This window comes from Amblyraja radiata, chromosome 1 (assembly GCF_010909765.2).
Source record: "Amblyraja radiata isolate CabotCenter1 chromosome 1, sAmbRad1.1.pri, whole genome shotgun sequence".
Lineage (NCBI taxonomy): Eukaryota > Metazoa > Chordata > Chondrichthyes > Rajiformes > Rajidae > Amblyraja > Amblyraja radiata.
The window spans coordinates 124743816-124761492 of record NC_045956.1 but is presented as its reverse complement, the minus strand read 5'-3'; the positions used below and the strand labels follow the sequence as shown (position 1 = coordinate 124761492).

General features: G+C 43.7%; 1 protein-coding gene across 8 annotated transcripts in view; it reads right to left on the bottom strand.

Moving 5' to 3' along the window:
* mier3 (MIER family member 3) overlaps positions 1 to 17677 on the bottom strand; it is a 72387-nt gene that overhangs the window by 9292 nt on the left and 45418 nt on the right. For all 8 annotated transcript variants that reach the window (XM_033030230.1, XM_033030244.1, XM_033030221.1 and 5 more), the window contains 2 exons: positions 13338 to 13465; positions 8047 to 8192 (listed from right to left, as the gene is read on the bottom strand). In XM_033030230.1, the coding sequence (XP_032886121.1) occupies positions 8047 to 8192; positions 13338 to 13465 (274 nt within the window). The remainder of the gene's footprint in view (positions 1 to 8046; positions 8193 to 13337; positions 13466 to 17677) is intronic.

The window sequence follows — 17677 nt, the reverse complement described above, 5'->3', positions numbered from 1 at the left end:
ACAATTTCTTCATGACATTGCTTGAACTACAGCTTTTATGATGGAACGACCTTCCCTAATCTATCAATCTATCTATACCTAACTAAAACTCTGATCTTGTGCTCTTCCGGTTTGCGCAGTTTTTCTATTAGCGCAAAAACGGTACACGATAGCGCTATGATTTTTCGCCACCCTACTCATAATTCCCCTGTGCTCAAGTGCGACAAGTTTTGTTCCGATCAATACTATATTGTAAAAGTTAAGGTTTGAAAATCGTAAAAACTGTGCATGTGCAGATTGGTCTCCTTTCCTGTCAGTCAGGAGGGGGCATCACCGGGACGTCAACGCCCCTTCCTGCACCATTGCCGCACTGATTGGCCGTGTCCGCTGTCAGTCGGCTGGAGGTCGCCACCAGCGCCGCGGTGAAGGAGTGGCGGCGGCCGGGTGGGGAGGGTGGTGCTGCGGGCCGGTCTGGAGCCAAGGACGAGCCCAGGGACTGGGCTTGGCCTGAGCTGGAGCCGAGCCGAACCTGGGGCTGGATGGGAAGTGACGGCCGAGCCCGGGTCTTGGGATGGGGCCATGACCGGGGCCGAGAAAGAAGCCGCGGTCTGGGATGGAACCAAGGACAAGCCCTCCTATCCTCCCTCCCACTATCTCTCTCCCTCCCTCTATCCATCCACTCTCTTTCCCCCCTCTCCCTCCCTATTCACTGTAAAACTGATACGCCCCCCACTCTCCCTCCTTCCCGCACTCTCCCCCCCTTTCTTTCCATCCCGCTCTCTCCGCCTCTCACTCCATCTCTCCCTGTCTCCCTCCCCCTCCCCCCTCACTCCCCCTTTCCCTCCCCCTCTTTCTCCCCCTTCCTTTATTCCCTCCCTCCCTCTCCTATTCCCTTTCTCTCTCGCCCCCCTCCCTCCCTCCATATCCCCCTCCCTCTCTCCCTTCTTTTTTTCCCTCCCTCTTATTCCCTCCCTCCCTCTCTCTCTTCCTCCCTCCTCTCTCCCTCCCTCCTTCTTTCCAGACCTCTCCCCCTCCCTCAATCTCTCCCTCTCCCTGTCTCCCGGGTGAAAGAAGCGGGTCAAGAGGGGGACAGAGTGATGGGTGATGAGGGGTATTGGAGGAGGATAGGAGTAGGAAGAGAGATAGCGAGGTCATGGAAATATTAAATGCAAAGTTATTCACTTTAACTTAACTTCTGCCGTTAGTGCGGGACCATCAGCTGATCATGCGCAGTTGGAGGCTATGGCTTAGTGGTGGAATATTGCGTGGGGGGACCAAGCCTCCCATGTGACAAGGGACCCAAGGGTCCCACTTAGTCTAGTGTTATACACAAAACTACACTCATGTCATTTTAAAGAAATAATATTTCAAAATTCAAATTTCCTTTCATACTCTTCAACTGTAGACATTTTCTGCCTGTTTGGATTTGGGCTCTTTTTAAAGTGAGATATACTGAAACGTTGAGATATTTCATTGTGTTGAAAGAATGTAAGAAACATGATAGACAATTAAATCTGATTAAAGGGTTACAAACTTTAAAATCATAGATTGACGAAGGTGTAGGAGGACATTCTGCCAATCCACTTTGTGACAGCATTATATGCAAGCTTCTGGCTAGACCCACTTTCCTGCCTTTTGCCCATGTTCCTCAAATTCTTTCATTTTAGCTACTTGCCAAGCTCCTTTTGACCAGCTGGATCTGCCTCCACTATCATCACAGGCTGACTTCTGCACTCTACGTCTTTGCATGATGCTTAAAGCATGTCACCCAGATTAAATATTGTATGAAAAAAGACAAAGGGCTGAAATAACTCAGCAGGTCTGGCAGCATCTCTGGAGAACATGGATAGGCGACATTTCGGTCAGGACCTTTCCTCAGACTGTGGGTGAGAGATGGTGGTGGGGGTGGGGGAACGAAAGAAAGCTGAAACAAAGCCTGGCATACAATAGGTGGATAAGGGTGAGGGGATTTTTGAAAAGGAGATGGTAAAGCTAGAGGAACAAATGTAGGCGGTAGGAGGAGAAAGAAATAAGTGCAAGTTCAGGTGGGGCACAAGGGAGGGGTTTAAGTAGTTACCTAAAATTAGAGGATTCAATGTTCATACCATTGCCTCCTCCATGTCAGAGTGAGACCATAGGCAAACTGGAGGAACACCACCTCGTATGCGCAGCTTCCAATCCAACAGCATAAGCATTGAATTTCTCAATTTTAGGTAACCACTGACAACCCCCCCCCCTTGTGCCCATCAAAAATACCCCTTCACGTATCCACCTATTACTTTCCAGGCTTTGTCCTCCCCTTCTTCTCTTCCACCTTCCTCCCCCCTTCCCAATCAGTCTAAAGAAGGGTCCCAACCTGAAACATCACTATTCATGTTCTTCACAGATGCTGCCTGACCTGCTGAGTTACTCCAGCACTGTGTGTCTTTTTTGTAAACAAGCATCTGCAACAGTGTTTCCACTTTGAAGGAAATTACCCGAAATTCGGGAAATTCTGGTTGTCTTCGGGTAATTTTAGGGAAATTGAATAATTTCAGGAAATTTCCGCATCCGGCCTGTGAAGGGGTGTAAAGATAATAGCCACAGCACTACCGGTTTGGCGCTCAAAGGTTTAAACAGAGCCCTGTCAGTTTAACGCGTGGGAATTTAAATAAAGAGCTATCGGCTGCAGCGCTATGGGTTCTAAATATAGTGCTACCGGATGCAGTGCTATGGGCTTAAAACGTAGCGCTATGGCCACAGCGCTTGGATCACAGACTGTTCAGGAAAATTCTCGTATAACAAATGAGTATTTGGAATTCTCTTTCTCAGTGGAAGTTGAGCCTTTGATTATTTTTCAGGCAGTGGTAGAATTCTGGATAAGCCTAGTGGTGAAAGGTTACCAGTGGCGGTGGGATTGCAGTTACATTGGGATTGGCCTTGATCTTACAGAATGGTGGGTGGGCTCAAGGGGCCGAGAGGGAGGGGTGGAGAGAGGGAGAGGGGGAGAGAGAGGGGGAGAGAGGGAGAGAGAGGGAGAGAGAGGGAGAGGGGGAGGGAGAGGGGGAGAGAGAGGGAGAGAGAGAGGGAGAGAGAGGGAAGGAGAGAGAGGGAGAGAGGGAGAGAGAAGAGAGAGAGGGAGAGAGGGAGAGAGGGAGAGAGGGAGAGAGGGAGAGTGAGAGGGAGAGAGGGAGGGAGAGGGAGAGAGAGGGAGAGAGAGGGGAGAGGGAGGGAGAGGGAGGGAGGGAGGGAGGGAGGGAGAGCGAGAGAGGGAGGGAGAGCGAGAGAGGGAGGGAGAGGGAGGGAGGGAGGGAGAGGGAGAGAGGGAGGGAGAGCGAGAGAGGGAGGGAGGGAGAGCGAGAGAGGGAGAGAGAGCGAGAGAGGGAGGGAGAGGGAGGGAGAGGGAGGGAGTGGGAGGGAGAGCGAGAGAGGGAGGGAGGGAATAAGAGGGGAGAGAAAAAAGCAAAGTGGGAGAGAGAGGGGGGGAGAGCGAGATAGGGAAGGAGGGAAAGGGGAGGGAGGAAGAGAGAAAGAGAAAGAGGGAGGGGGAGAGGGAGCGAGGGAAGGGGGGAGGGAGGGAGGGAGAGAGAGAGAGAGGGAGGGAGGGCAGAGACTGAGGCACATGAGAGCAGGTTGAAAAAACAAAGCCAACTAAAGCTGTTGGAGGCAACGAAAGCTGCCTTGCATAACACTGTACAAGTGAGTAACAGAAGCAGGCAGTTACGGTGTAGTTACATTGATCTATTTTGCCTTGTTCTTCTTTGTGCACGCGAAAAAAAAACATCAAATCACTGGAAGCATTTTTTAAAATTTCTGGAAACACAGGTGCACAACCTTTTATCCGAAGATCCAAATAACGAAAACCTCCGAATAGCGGACATTTTTTCGGTCCTTGAAGAAAGGTCCTTGAAAACGTTCACCGAGGGCGGCCCGCAGAGGTGACAGCGGAACCTCCGGTCGGTCCTCGAAGAAAGGGGAACTAAATCCCCATTCATAAAAGAGAAGGTGAGGGTATATTGCGCGGGAGGGTTAATAATTGACAATATGCTGCTGCCTGCCGAGTTAAAAAGTTCCCACGGTAGACTCACGATACACAGTGTATCGTGAGTCTTGCGTGGGAACTTTTTAACTCAGCGGGCAGGCAGCCGCAGAATGTCGCTCCCTTCAGTTTCACCCCACCTACACCCCTCTGCTTCCTGGCCATGTGTGTGACCCCTTCCCTCCCCTCTCCAGCTCCCCGCCCATTGCACCGGTGCGGGGGCTTTGCACTGTCTTCACGTCGGCGATGACAGCAGGTCAGTGCCAGTCACCGGAGACGTCAGGACCAACGGGACACCGACCCCCAGGCCCACTGCAAGCACGGAGATCCCAGAGACCCACAGCCAGCAGCAGCCCAGCCCCGTTCCAACTCCAGAGGAAAACTGCAAACTGGCCGGAGATGTCAGGACCACCAGAAGCCGTTCCCCGAGCTGCGCCCCCTCATCGGGACACCGACCTACACGTAGGGGCAGAAGCTGATGGTGTGCAAGGTACGTCTTGTTCTTGGGGTGGCGGATGAGGGGGCGCAGCTCGGGCTGTGGGCAAACTGCCACTTGTCGCCATAGCGGCCCATCGGGGAGCGGATTCCTCTGGAGTTGGAGGGGGAGGGGGTATTGTGCTGTTTGATCGCCCCCTGCTATCCCAGGGACAGGGAGACACAGCGGCTTATTAGACTGGTGGGCAATCACTTCCAAAGTTCTGCCCACACAGTCAGTACACCTCTCCCACACTGCATTTCATACAAACATTTATTCTGCAAGAAAAAACTACATTGCAGACTCAAACTCGCGACCGAGTAACTGCCAGGATCGAGGCGCAAACTCGCGACCTAGCTCGGGGATTCAAGAATCCCCGAGCTAGGCCGCCTAAGGGCATGTAGCCCCGCTAGGGTGACATGAGTGCGAGAGGTGATTCAATGCTGCGGGCACATTTACAAATTCAGGAATTCATTCAACACACTGCATTTCATACAGACATTTATTCTGCAAGAAAAAACGACATTGAAGACTCAAACTCACGACCGAGTAACTGCCGGGATCAAGGCGCAAACTCGCGACCTTGCGGATATGAGCCGAGCACTCTACCACTGAGCCAGCCATTAAAATCTACGCTAAAAAATTTCCATTCCGAAGGCCAACAAATTCTGAATTACGAAAAGTGTCTGGTCCCAAGGCTTTCGGATAAAAGGTTGTGCACCTGTACTATCAAATTCCAGGAAATTTGGGATTCTATTTAAGGAAAAAAAATGTTTTGAGGTGTGGAAGCACTGATCTGCAGTTCCCAGTTTCTAAATATCAATTGACTTCCTTGCTCTTGCCTTCTATGCCTCTATTTATAAAGCATAGTATTCCAAATCATGTACGTATTCGCTCAGATTAAAAATACTACATTAGCCCACCAAAGCATGAACCTTCACATTCCTCAGTATTAAATTCAATCTATCTAATCAGTTTTTACCCCTTGCACATTTGAGTTTTCCTGTCTGCTCAAGTCCAAGTTATAATATATTTTCTTCACATAGCCCCAGGCAGCTTCATTACCCACTTTTTCTTGATGAGAAAAACTTTATTTCACCACTTGTTTCCTGTTCACTAGGAAATTAGTACCTATGTTGCCACAGCCTCTTATTTGGTGGCCTTCAGTTGTGGTGACAACCTATTATGTGGCATCGGATCAAATACATTTTAGAAAGCCATATACATCACATCAACCCTCTCTGACATTTACCAAATCTATACCAATTCTCTCTAATCAGTAACACTTGTCCAAATGATTGTTTACTCTGAACATAATTATTGTTTCTTAAACATTCTTCATCAGCAAGATTAAATGGACTAGACTACCATTCTTTGACCAAGGTTCCAGTTACCATTTTAGTCCTGAAACACAACCTTTGAATTTGTCGAGATTTGACACATAGGCACCCCTGCCCCTGCAATTTATTTCCGTCCCTCAGTAATCTAGGATACATCCTGTCTGGATTAAATGGTTAATTCTCTTTAAGGGCAGCTAGCCTTTCTAGTTGCTCCACTTTATCATGTGTTAGTCCATCCTGAGTTTCAGCATATTGAGCTTGAATGAAAATTCAGCATTCTTCTTTCTTGGCGTAGTGATATAAAGTATAGGAAAGAACTGCAGATGCTGATTTAAATCGAAGGTAGACCAAAATGCTGGAGTAACTCAGCGGATCAGGCAGCATCTCTGGAGCAAAAGAATGGGTGACGTTTCAGGTCGAGATCCCTCTTCAGACTGATGTCAGGGGAGAGGGTGGGACAAAGATAGAATGCAGTCGGAGACAGATGTAGATACGCCGCATCTGGGCCCAAATGAGGTGTTCCATACCAGTGCATCGGAGTTGTCCTCATTCTTAAGGATAAGGGGGTTCCCCTCTTCCATTATAGATGAGGCTCTCATTAGGGGGTTTCCTTGATATCCCGCAGCTCTGCTCTTGCTCCCCCTCCCCCATTCGCAACAAGGACAGAGTCCCCCCAGTCCTCACCTTCCACCCCATCAGCCATCGCATACAGCATATAATCCTCCAACATTTTCGCCACCTCCAACGGGATCCCACTTCTGGCCACACCTTCCCATCTCCACCCCTTTCTGCAGAGACCTTTCCCTCAAACTCCTGGTCAACTTGTCCCTTCCCACCTAAACCCCCCACCCCCAAGGTACTTTCCCCTGCAACCGCAGGAGATGCAACACCTGTCCCTTTACCTCCCCCCTCGACTCCATCCAAGGACCCCAACAGTCTTTCCAGGTGAGGCAGAGGTTCACTTGCACCTCCTCCAACCTCATCTACTGTATCCGCTGTTCCAGGTTTCAACCTCTATATCGGCGGGACAAGGCGCAGGCTCAGCATTTGTTTCGCTGAACACCTCCATTCAGTCCGACTTAACCTACCTGATTTCCCGGTGGCTCAGCACTTCAACTCCCCCTCCCATTACCAATTTGACCTTTCTGTCCTGGGCCTCCTACATTGTCAAAGTGTGGCCCAGCGCAAATTAAAGGAACAGCACCTCATATTACACTTGGGTAGTTTACACCCCAGCGGTAGGAACATTGACTTCTCTAACTTCAGATAGCCCTTGCTTTCTCTCTCCATCCGCTCCCCTTCCCAGTTCTCCCCCTAGTCTTACTGTCTCCGACTACAATCTATATTTGTTCCGCCCCCTCCCCTGACATCAGTCTGAAGGGTCTTGACCCAAAACGTCACCCACTCCTTCTCTCCAGAGATGCTGCCTGACCCGCTGAGTTACTCCAGCATTTTGTGTCTACCTTCAAGTGGTATAAAGTGCCCAGTTAGTACTGCAGCACTCTGCCTCTGAGAATATTTATTTTCTCATCTTTGGTCAGCCTCCCTTCTGTATTATTACCCCTTTCCTGCCATATGTCTACAGAATCTTTTGGATTTGCTTTGATTCTACTCAGTCTTTTTTTATGCCTTTGATTCTTGCATTTCTTATTTTATAGAGCTTTATCCTATGAAATTTCTGTTAATGGTCTAGTTCTCACTTACGTAATTCTTTACTGCAGTATTGGAAACAAAAATTAAAATTACATTAGAATTTAGTAAGTGTCCATTAGTTCAAGTTTAAAATTCAAAGACTTGAGCTTTGAAATTTACTTCAGGCTGTTGTGGACACTCTGCTGCACATATACAATGGAATTTTACATCTTGTATCTTAAGTACACAATGTCAGGGCTACATATAACTTGTGAATCCTGGAACACAATTGCCTAATCCCAAACTGCCCTAACCCTATGCTGACAGATTTCTTTAAGAGCCTGGGGAATTGTAAGGAACTGTCATAAATGAAAAGTTCATATTCATGACACATATTCAAGTGTTGCATAAAATCTATATATCTGCAAATTTTTAAGAATGCCATCTCATAAATCACCAAATTACGCATCTTTATGTCACAAAGGCACAATATCTATCAATGCAACACTTATTTTCACCATAGAGGTTCGAATGTTTGCACTGTCAAGTATATTAATTTACTTAGATAATAACCATTGTTTGAAAATTATATCAATCCTTACCAGAAAACTCATGTCCAGAGCTCATTAAACTATGCTGATCAGAAATTGTTTCGGATCTATTGACGGAAGTACAAATAGACGGAGAATGTATCGATCGACTTAGCATTCCCATCTCAGCCTCATCTACTAGGCGATCCATGTAATCCCTAAAAAGAAATGTTTTGTAGTTACATTGTTGTGTAATAAAATGCTGAAACCCAAATATGATGGTTCACTGGATCTGCCAACTTACATATATACTTAAAGGTTGTGAATTGGGAAATCATCTTAGACAATACTTACCCTTACAACTTTTGTCCTGTGCATTATGACACTGATCCATGCAAAGGTCTGTTCAGAATTTGAATGTATAATTTTAAATATTCTATCAATTTAGCAACTATTTCTCATTAACAGACCCAGATAAACCCATGGTGTTAAACACCAAGCCTAAAAACAGTAAGAACCCAAAGTAAGCAAAGGATTCCTCAAGTGAAGCCTCAATAACTAATGGAGCATATTTAAAAGGCTTAAATCCAACTAAAATTACTATCCTACCTGACTGTAAGGATAGGAAATTCTCCACAGTAGACACAGTAGCCAACAATGGAAAATCGTAACTATATTCCACAGAAATAAACTAACTGGACCAGGAAATAGACAATGTTGGTTAATTGACAAAAATGGACAAAGCAAGGTAGAACAGGGACAGTGCTTATTGTTTTCCCAGGATTCTTCAAGATGTTTGACATGGGAAATGTATGTATAATAAATGAAGATTGGACAGGAGGAAAAGCTAAATTACTTTATTTATAATGGTTATTTATTGAGAAAGGAGTTGGCAATTTTGTCAATCTGCACTAAATAATATTATGGTAAGAAATACAGGATTCAATTGCAGTCAAGCAATCCGTAAGGATCCAAATATGCAGCTGACTTCTCAGAATAAATAGATGCACGTTTTCAGAATTAGGATTCCAGTGGAAAGATTCAAAACAATTTATATGAGAAAGAGATTAGAAGAAAAATAACAGCAACATAGCATGCAAAAGAAAAACACGGAAATATTGAATAATATAGCAAATGAGGTAGAGGCAATTTTGGTCATCTTCCCTGTCATGGTGACATGCAATTCTTTAAGCTTTACTTGTATTTTGTTACGATCTCTCTGGAGATTTAAAAAAAATGTGGAGGTTTTTGGTATTGCACTATGTGGGCAGGCCTGATGTGCTTTGTGGGCTGTTTATAGTACCTCATGGACATGGCCGCCAAACACCTATCCAACCACATACAGGATTTTCAGCTGCTGACTGGACAGCTTCCCCATCTCTACTTTGTGAGTGTTGAAATCCCAGAATTATCTCAATAGATTTTGCAAAATCTGTATATAGGAAAAATAAAAGACGAAAAACATTTGGGTTTGAAAGATCCTTTTCCTTTCTATGGTATTACTCAATACTAAAAATGACTAAACTCAGTTATCTTTTGATGCCTCAAAAGCTTAAAAAAAACTGAAGAATCAAATACAATAGGGGTAGGAAGGAAAGTAAATATGCAATAACATTCCAGGACATTAGGTTCAAACGCTAACTTAACAAAATACATAACCCTCGCTATATCGGACCATGGGGAGGGGATCAGAATGGTGTCCGTAATTGCCAATTGTCCACTATGACCGAGTAAGAGTTTTTCCCTCCATTTACATAATTGGCTGGGCGCCGGGGTCAGAATCCTGGAGTCCAGTCACTGCGAGCCCAGTGGGACCTCACTCATGACACAGAGCACAGCGGCGGCCCAAGAGGGCCACCCAGCATCACCTTGTCCAGTGCAGCTCGGGAACGGCAATAACTGCTGCCCCTGCTACTGATTCCCGCAATCATAGATTGAGAGCAAAATAGGAGGTCTGGAGCATTGGGATGGTGGGTTGATGAAACCCTGTCCCATTCTAAGTGAGACTCCCACGACCCGGAGTTCATGGTGAAAGGCCATCGACCGTAAATGTTAACTTCGCTTCTCCTTCCAAAGACACTGCCTAACCAGCCGAGTGCACAAAGTTCTTTTAACAGCTATAAATGTATTTTTGTTACTGCAAGCTAAAATTACAAAAGGCTGTTTGGTTACGTTGTTTAATAGAGTTAAGTGTCAATCGAAGCAATTACTTGTCAATTTAATGGCTGGTAATTCGCAGTGTAATTAGCATCCTGTGTTCTCAAGGAGACTGTGGGACGCTCCGTCCGCAAAAAACAAAATCCGTTATAAAGAGGTCTGTAATAACGAGGGTAGACTGCACAAATTTAAGATGACATCAATTCCATAATGGAGTACAAAATTCAGAATAACTGAAAGTAGAAGTTTTCGGAAGTTTTGTATTTATTTTGTACTCGCGTTAATGCAAAGAAAAAAATATTTTTAGATTAGTTTCATTAACACTGTACCATTATTTAAAAAGGATATACTAAGTAATTAATATTTAATTAGATGGTTGGAAAATTATTGGAATTCACTAAAAAGTTTACACCATTTTTTTGAAAGGCATAGATTTAATTGGGATAAATTTGTTCACAGATTGTGCCTGACCAACTTAATTGAATTTGTTGAGGAGGTAACATGGAAGGTTGATGTTGGGAGTCTATTTAATGTACTCTACATTGACTTTAGTGAGGCTTTTACATGATCTCACATGGCAGACTGTCACATAAGCAAATGTAGGAGAGTAGCAAATTGGGTCCAAAATTAACGTTCTCAAACACAGTAGAATTATGAAACACTATTATTGTGAAGGAGATCATTGAGAGACTGCAGAGCACACTGGAGGACGAAGTTAAAAAGTTAGAGATGAGGTGCATATTATTGTCAAAAGAAGGTGTTTGAGAAGTTAGTGAATCATTGCTTTTGGACCCTGACGTAGAAAAGTTTATGAAACCCTGGCTTAAGCAGCTTCTTAAAATACATGCACAAATAATCATGTAAATACCTTTCAGCTGTGACATTCAGTGCATTAAGTAGCTCAACATTCATGACTAACCTTATTTAAAAGGACATTCATAGTTGATATCTAGTAGTTCATCAATAGCGATGATTAGGAGAAAAGCCCAATCATCATTTGCAAAATTTGCAAATGATGATTGGGCTTCAACATTTGCCAGGAAGTTATATACAATTCATGCCCCCCCCCGCCCCCCCCCATAAAATACATCCTAACTAAAATACATATGAATAAACAGTAGCTTCTGAAGCAGCATGACAGTTCTGAAATATTTCCACTATGCATCACCAAGAACACAATCTCTGGGACAAAGATATGTGGGCTGCTGTAGGAACTCAGCATCTGTGGAAGGAAATGGGTAGCTGATGTTTCAGGTTGAGACCCTTCATCTGGACTCTTCACAAACTTTGATTCCATATTATTAACAATAATACAAAGTGCTGCATCACCAAATTGTTCTAACTTGAATATTGGAAGGAAGGTTGCCAACAATTGGCAGTATTACTGGAGGACATGGATGGGTGATGTGATGATGCAAGGAACTGCAGATGCTCGTTGACACAAGGAACTGCATCCCACACCGAGTGTGACTGAGGAGTGAATGAATAATGCGATGTAAAGCGCCTTGAGTATTAGAAAGGCGCTATATAAATCCCATCCATTATTATAATTATTAAAACGTCCCTTTCCACATCACATTTCATGTCCTCCAGAGATGCTGCCCGACCTGCCATGTTACTACAGCACTTTCTTTTTTTTCCAACTGTTTACATATTAGATTGGTGCACATTAAACCTGACAAAGATAAAGTTACTCCAGCACTTTATTTTATTTTCAACTGTTTGCATATTGGATTAGTTAGTGCACATTAAGCCTGACAAAGATACTTCCTACATTTCTGAAGGAATGGCAGAGAATATAGATGGTGTAACCCAATTTGTCACTCTTCTTAGATGTGGGGGGGATTCTATGGTGCATGGATTGCAAACTTTACACAACTTTAAGAAGTTAAACTTGGAAATCCTTGTCCAATCAGCCAAATGACACCGGTGTGAAAACTTGAAATAATACGAGGAAAAATTAATCAATATTTACCAATGAATAGGTTTATAAATAAAAGACAGCATGGATTTGTTAAAGCTTATAAATCTGCTGGTTGATATAACTCAAAATAATTATTGAGTTTCTCATAAAAGAATTGTTTGTCTGATGCTTTGTACATTGTAAGCATGAATATGACACTTTCCAGAGGAATACAATGATAGAAAAGCTGTCTTCAGAAGGGAGAGAGTAATAGTTGCGTGTCCCAGGGATTGATACTGGGACTGCTGCTCTTTATGATATGTATTAAGGACCTGGATATACGACATAATTGCAATTTGTAGGGAGATTGGTAAAATATAATCCATGGATCAGTTCCTCTTTTATTGGGGTGAATGTGAAGAGACAATATGAATGGCTAAACTTTAACAGGGTGTAGTAATAAAGGCACAGCGTAAATTCTAAATAAGTTGAGAAGGCAAATGGGATTATTGGCTTTGTTAAAAGGGGCTGAGCACAAATAAAGGAAGTTATATGAAACCAATGTAAACTACTGATTAGAAATGTGTTCCATTTAGAGTATCACAAGAAGAATCGCAAGGTAGAGTACGAAGGAATTTACCACAAGGGCACCAGGATTAAGGGCCTTCATTTTTGTGGGTAGAATGGAGTTGTTACAATTATTTTCCTTTGAACAGGGAAAGTCAAGTTGAAATATGACAGAGGTGTACAAAATTATTAATAATATTGCTAGAGTACATAGTCAGAAGCCATTTCCAGCAGCCAAAGGATTTAACCAGTCAACACATTTAAGGTGATTGGTAAAAGAACCAGACTTAGAGGGGAAAAAAATCATGTTCTCAAGCATTGTTTGAATACATGTTGGAAGGAGATTTATTAATGAACATTCAAGAGAGAAATGGATGTTCCTTCATTTTTTTTTTTAAATGTTGGGGAAAGAACCTGATAGCAGGTAGGTTAAACTGGAATTTTCAATCAGCAAGTTGCTACCAGCATTCTCATTACTGATCTGGGGAATGAAGAAACGTGAAATTCAAAAGTTACAATCAGAAACTATTGGGACTTTCAAATGCTTGATCAAAGTTTTTCTACCATTCTTTAACGGAAAACAAATGTTAGCAAAATGTAAATAGTCAGGATGCTTCAGGACTGTCAAGATGCATATGAACGAGTTCCTCAATGGCAACAAGCTCTACCTTAAGCCAACTCGCTCATCAGGAGCTTCCTGTATACTGCAATCCAATCACTTACTGTAGTTACTTACGTAACTCCAGGATGAAGATTGTATCTCTTCTTCCCAAATCTAGTTTGCTGTGCAAAGTAGTCATATCTTTCGGACTTTTTCCACATATAATAGAAAGCCACACATTCCCCCACAGAACGATTCGTGACCTAGAGATAGAAACAAATACCTTGATTGGAGGTGAAAGACTAACGTACTTAATAAAGTATATTTCTAGGGGCATCTGCATATTAAACAAAACAAAATCCCCAAGTTTAAAATTCTTAGGTTCCTACTTCTCAGCTTCTCTTAAAATGGGGGAAACAAGGAGGTACATCTTCCATTTTCATCACCTCTGGACAGATCAACTGAGATCAACAAGCCTTACCCATCCTTTTTTGGTTGGAATCAGACCCATATGTGTCCTCCCCTTTTTCTTGATCTCCACAATCTCACTGTCGTTCCCTTTGTTCTCTCCATCCCTCACTAAAATATACTTTTTAACTGCTTCTAGTTCTGTTTCTAGTTCTGCGACTTGAAACTTGCATTCAATGCCTCCCTCCACACATGCTGCTGGACCTGCTGAGTACTTTCAGTATTTTCAATTTTTATTTCAGATTTTTAATCACCTGTAGTTTTTTTTTTGCTTTTTGGTTTCATGGTTGTTCTTGTGGTTGCAGTGTATATTATGCAAAACAATGAATCTCACAGTTTCTAGGTGCGTGTGACAATACGATTGACAAATACCATTGAACTATTGTTCATTAAAATTCAAAGGAAACAAGTATGTTTCATTTGATGGGTTATCACCCAATGATAAATTTGGACACTAATGATTCCACAGACAAGTCACCAATATAAAAATTGATGGGATAAAATTTGATAAAAACGTTCTCATAAACGTAATAGACAATTAACAATTCGGCCCTTCGAGCCAGCATCACCATTCAATGTGATCATGGCTGATCATCCACAATCAGTACCCCATTCCTGCCTTCTCCCCATATCCTGACTCCGCTACCTTTAAGAGTCCTATCTAGCTCTCTCTTGAAAGTATCCAGAGAATTGGCCTCCGCCGCCCTCTGAGGCAGAGAATTCTACAGACTCACAACTCTCTGTGTGAAAAAGTGTTTCCTCATCTCCTTTCTAAATGGCTTACCCCTTATTCTTAAACTGTGGCCGCTGGTTCTGGACTCCACCAAACATTGGGAACATGTTACTGCCTCAAGCATGTCCAAACCCTTAAAAATCAAATATGTTTCAATGAGATTCCCTCTCATCCTTCTAAACTCCAGAGTGTACAAGCCCAGCCGCTCTATTCTCTCAACATATGTCCCGCCATCCCGAGAATTAACCTTGTAAACCTACGCTGCACTCCCTCAATAGCAAGAATGTCCTTCCTCAAATTAGGGGACCAAAACTGCACACAATACTCCAGATGTGGTCTCACTAGGGCCCTGTACAACTGCAAAAGGACCTCTTTGCTCCTATACTCAACTCCTTTTATTATGAAGGCCAACATGCCATTAGCTTTCTTCACTGCCTGCTGTTCCTGCATGCTTACTTTCATTGACTGATGAACAAGGATCCCCAGATCCAGTTGCACTTCCCCTTTTCCCAGCTTGACACCATTTAGATAATAATCTGCCTTCCTGGTTTTGCTACCAAAGTGGATAACCTCACATTTATCCACATTAAACTGCATCTGCCATGCATCTGCCCACACCCTACCTGTCTAAGTCACCCTGCATTCTCATAGCATCCTCCTCACAGTTCACACTGCCACCCAGCTTTGTGTCATCTGCAAATTTGCTAATGTAGCTTTGAAACCCTTCATCTATATCATTGATGTATATTGTAAATAGCCGCGTTCCAGGCACTGAGCCTTGCGGTACCCCACTAGTCACTGCCTGCCATTCTGAAAGGGACCCGTTAATCCTTACTCTTTGTTTCCTGTCTGCCAACCACTTCTCTATCCATTTCAGCACTCTACCCCCAATACCATGTGGCATAATTATGCCCACTAATCTCCTATGTGGGACCTTATCAAATGCTTTTTGAAAGTCCAGGTACACTACATCCACTGGCTCTCCCTTGTCCATTTTCCTAATTACATTCTCAAAAAATTCCAGAAGATTAGTCTAGCATGATTTCCCCTTTGTAAATCCATGCTGACTCGGACCGATCCTGTTACTGCTATCCAAATGTGCTACTATTTCATCTTTTATGATTGACTCCAGCATCTTCCCCACCACCGATGTTAGGCTAACTGGTCTATAATTCCCTTTTATCAGTCCCATCAGTCTACCCAACACCATTTCCTGCCTAATGTTGAGTTCCTTCAGTTCCTCCGTCACCACAGATCCTCTGGCCACTGGTACATCAGGAAGATTGTTTGTGTCCTCCTTAGTGAAGACGGTTCCAAAGTACCTGTTCAACTCATCTGCCATTTCCTTGTTCCCCATAATAAATTCACCTTTTTCAGTCTTCAAGGCTCTTAACTATTTTTTTCCTCGTCGCATACCAAAAGAAGCTTTTACTATCCTCCTTTATAATCTTGGCTAGCTTACCTTCGTACCTCAACTTTTCTCCCCGTATTGCCTTTTTAGTTGCTCTTTAAACGTTACCCAATCCTCTGGTTTCCTGCTCATCTTTGCTATGTTGTACTTATTTTTTATGTTTATAGTCTCCATGACTTCCCTTGTCAGCCACAGTTGTCCCTCACTCTCCTTGGAATCTTTCTTCCTCTTTGGAATGATCTGATCCTGCACCTTCTGTATTATTCCCAGAAATATCTGCCATTGTTGTTCCACTGTCCTCCCTGCTGGGATATCTTTCCAGTCAACATTGGCCAGCTCCTCATGGCTCCATAGTCCCCTTTGTTCAACTGTAATACTGACACCTCTGATTTACCCTTCTCCCTTTCAAATTGTAGATTAAAGCTTAATATGGTCACTACCTCCCAATGGCTCCTTAACTTCAAGTTCCCTTATCAAATCCGGTTCATTACACAACACTAAATCCAGAATTGCCTTCTCCCTGGTAGGCTCCAGTACAAGCTGCTCTAAGAATCTATCACCAAGGCACTCTACAAACTCCCTTTCTTGGGGTCCAGTACCAACCTGATTTTCCCTGTCTACCTGCATGTTGAAATCTCCCATAACAACCGTAGCAATACCTTTACAACATGCCAATTGTAACTCTTGATTCAACTTACACCCTATATCCAGGCTACTGTTTGGGGGACTGTAGATAAGTCCCATTAGGGTCTTTTTGCCCATACAATTCCTTAGTTCTATCCATACTGACTGCACATCCGCTGTTTCAATGTCACCCCTTGCAAGGGACTGAATGTAATTCTTCACCTACAGAGCTACCCCACCCCCTCTGCTCACCTGTCTGTCTTTTCGATAGGATGTATATATACCCTTGAATATTCAGTTCCCAGCCCCGGCCCTCTTGCAGCCATGTCTCTGTAATTCCCACAACATCATACTTGCCAATTTCTAACTGAGCTTCAAGCTAGTCCATTTTTTTTCTTATACATCACAGATTCATATACAACACTTTGACTTCAGTATTCACCTCCCCTCTCACACCACTCACTATTGGCCCTGACCTTACTCTCTTATCCCTTCTCGAACTTTCCTTCCCATCAATTCGGGAGTCTTTTGTAACTTTTCCTGTACACACTTTCCCTTTAACTCCATCTTTCTACTCCCAATTTGTCAATCCCTCCCCCCCACTATTTAGTTTAAAACCGCACGTGCAGCCCTAGCAAACCTGCCTGCCAGAACATAGAAAATAGGTGCAGCAGTAGGCCATTCGGCCCTTCGAGCCTGCACCGCCATTCAATATGATCATGGCTGATCATCCAACTCAGTATCCTGTACCTGCCTTCTCTCCATACTCCCTGATACCTTTAGCCACAAAGGCCACATCTAACTCCCTCTTAAATATAGCCAATGAACTGGCCTCAACTACCTTCTGTGGCAGAGAATTCCAGAGATTCACCACTCTCTGTGTGAAAAACGGTCCTAAAAGATTTCCCCCTTATCCTTAAACTGTGACCCCTTGGTCCCGCTCCAGTTAAGGTGTAACCCGTCCCTTTTGTACTGGTCACCCCTACCCCAGAAGAGATCCCTGTGGACTATAAAGCTAAATCCTTGCTCCCTGCACCAGTCCCCCAGCCATTAGGATTATAGGACAGTAACATGTAGGATTCTCTCAAGAACAAGAGTGCTTATGGAATCGACACTAAAAGGTTCAGTTCTTATGACAATTAAGCATGGCAAGTAATTTCCTCTGGCTTGATTTGGAGTGATTGCATGTTAAGGCTGGAGTAAACCATGGCCAGAGAAGTGTCTGCGGGTCTACCTGGG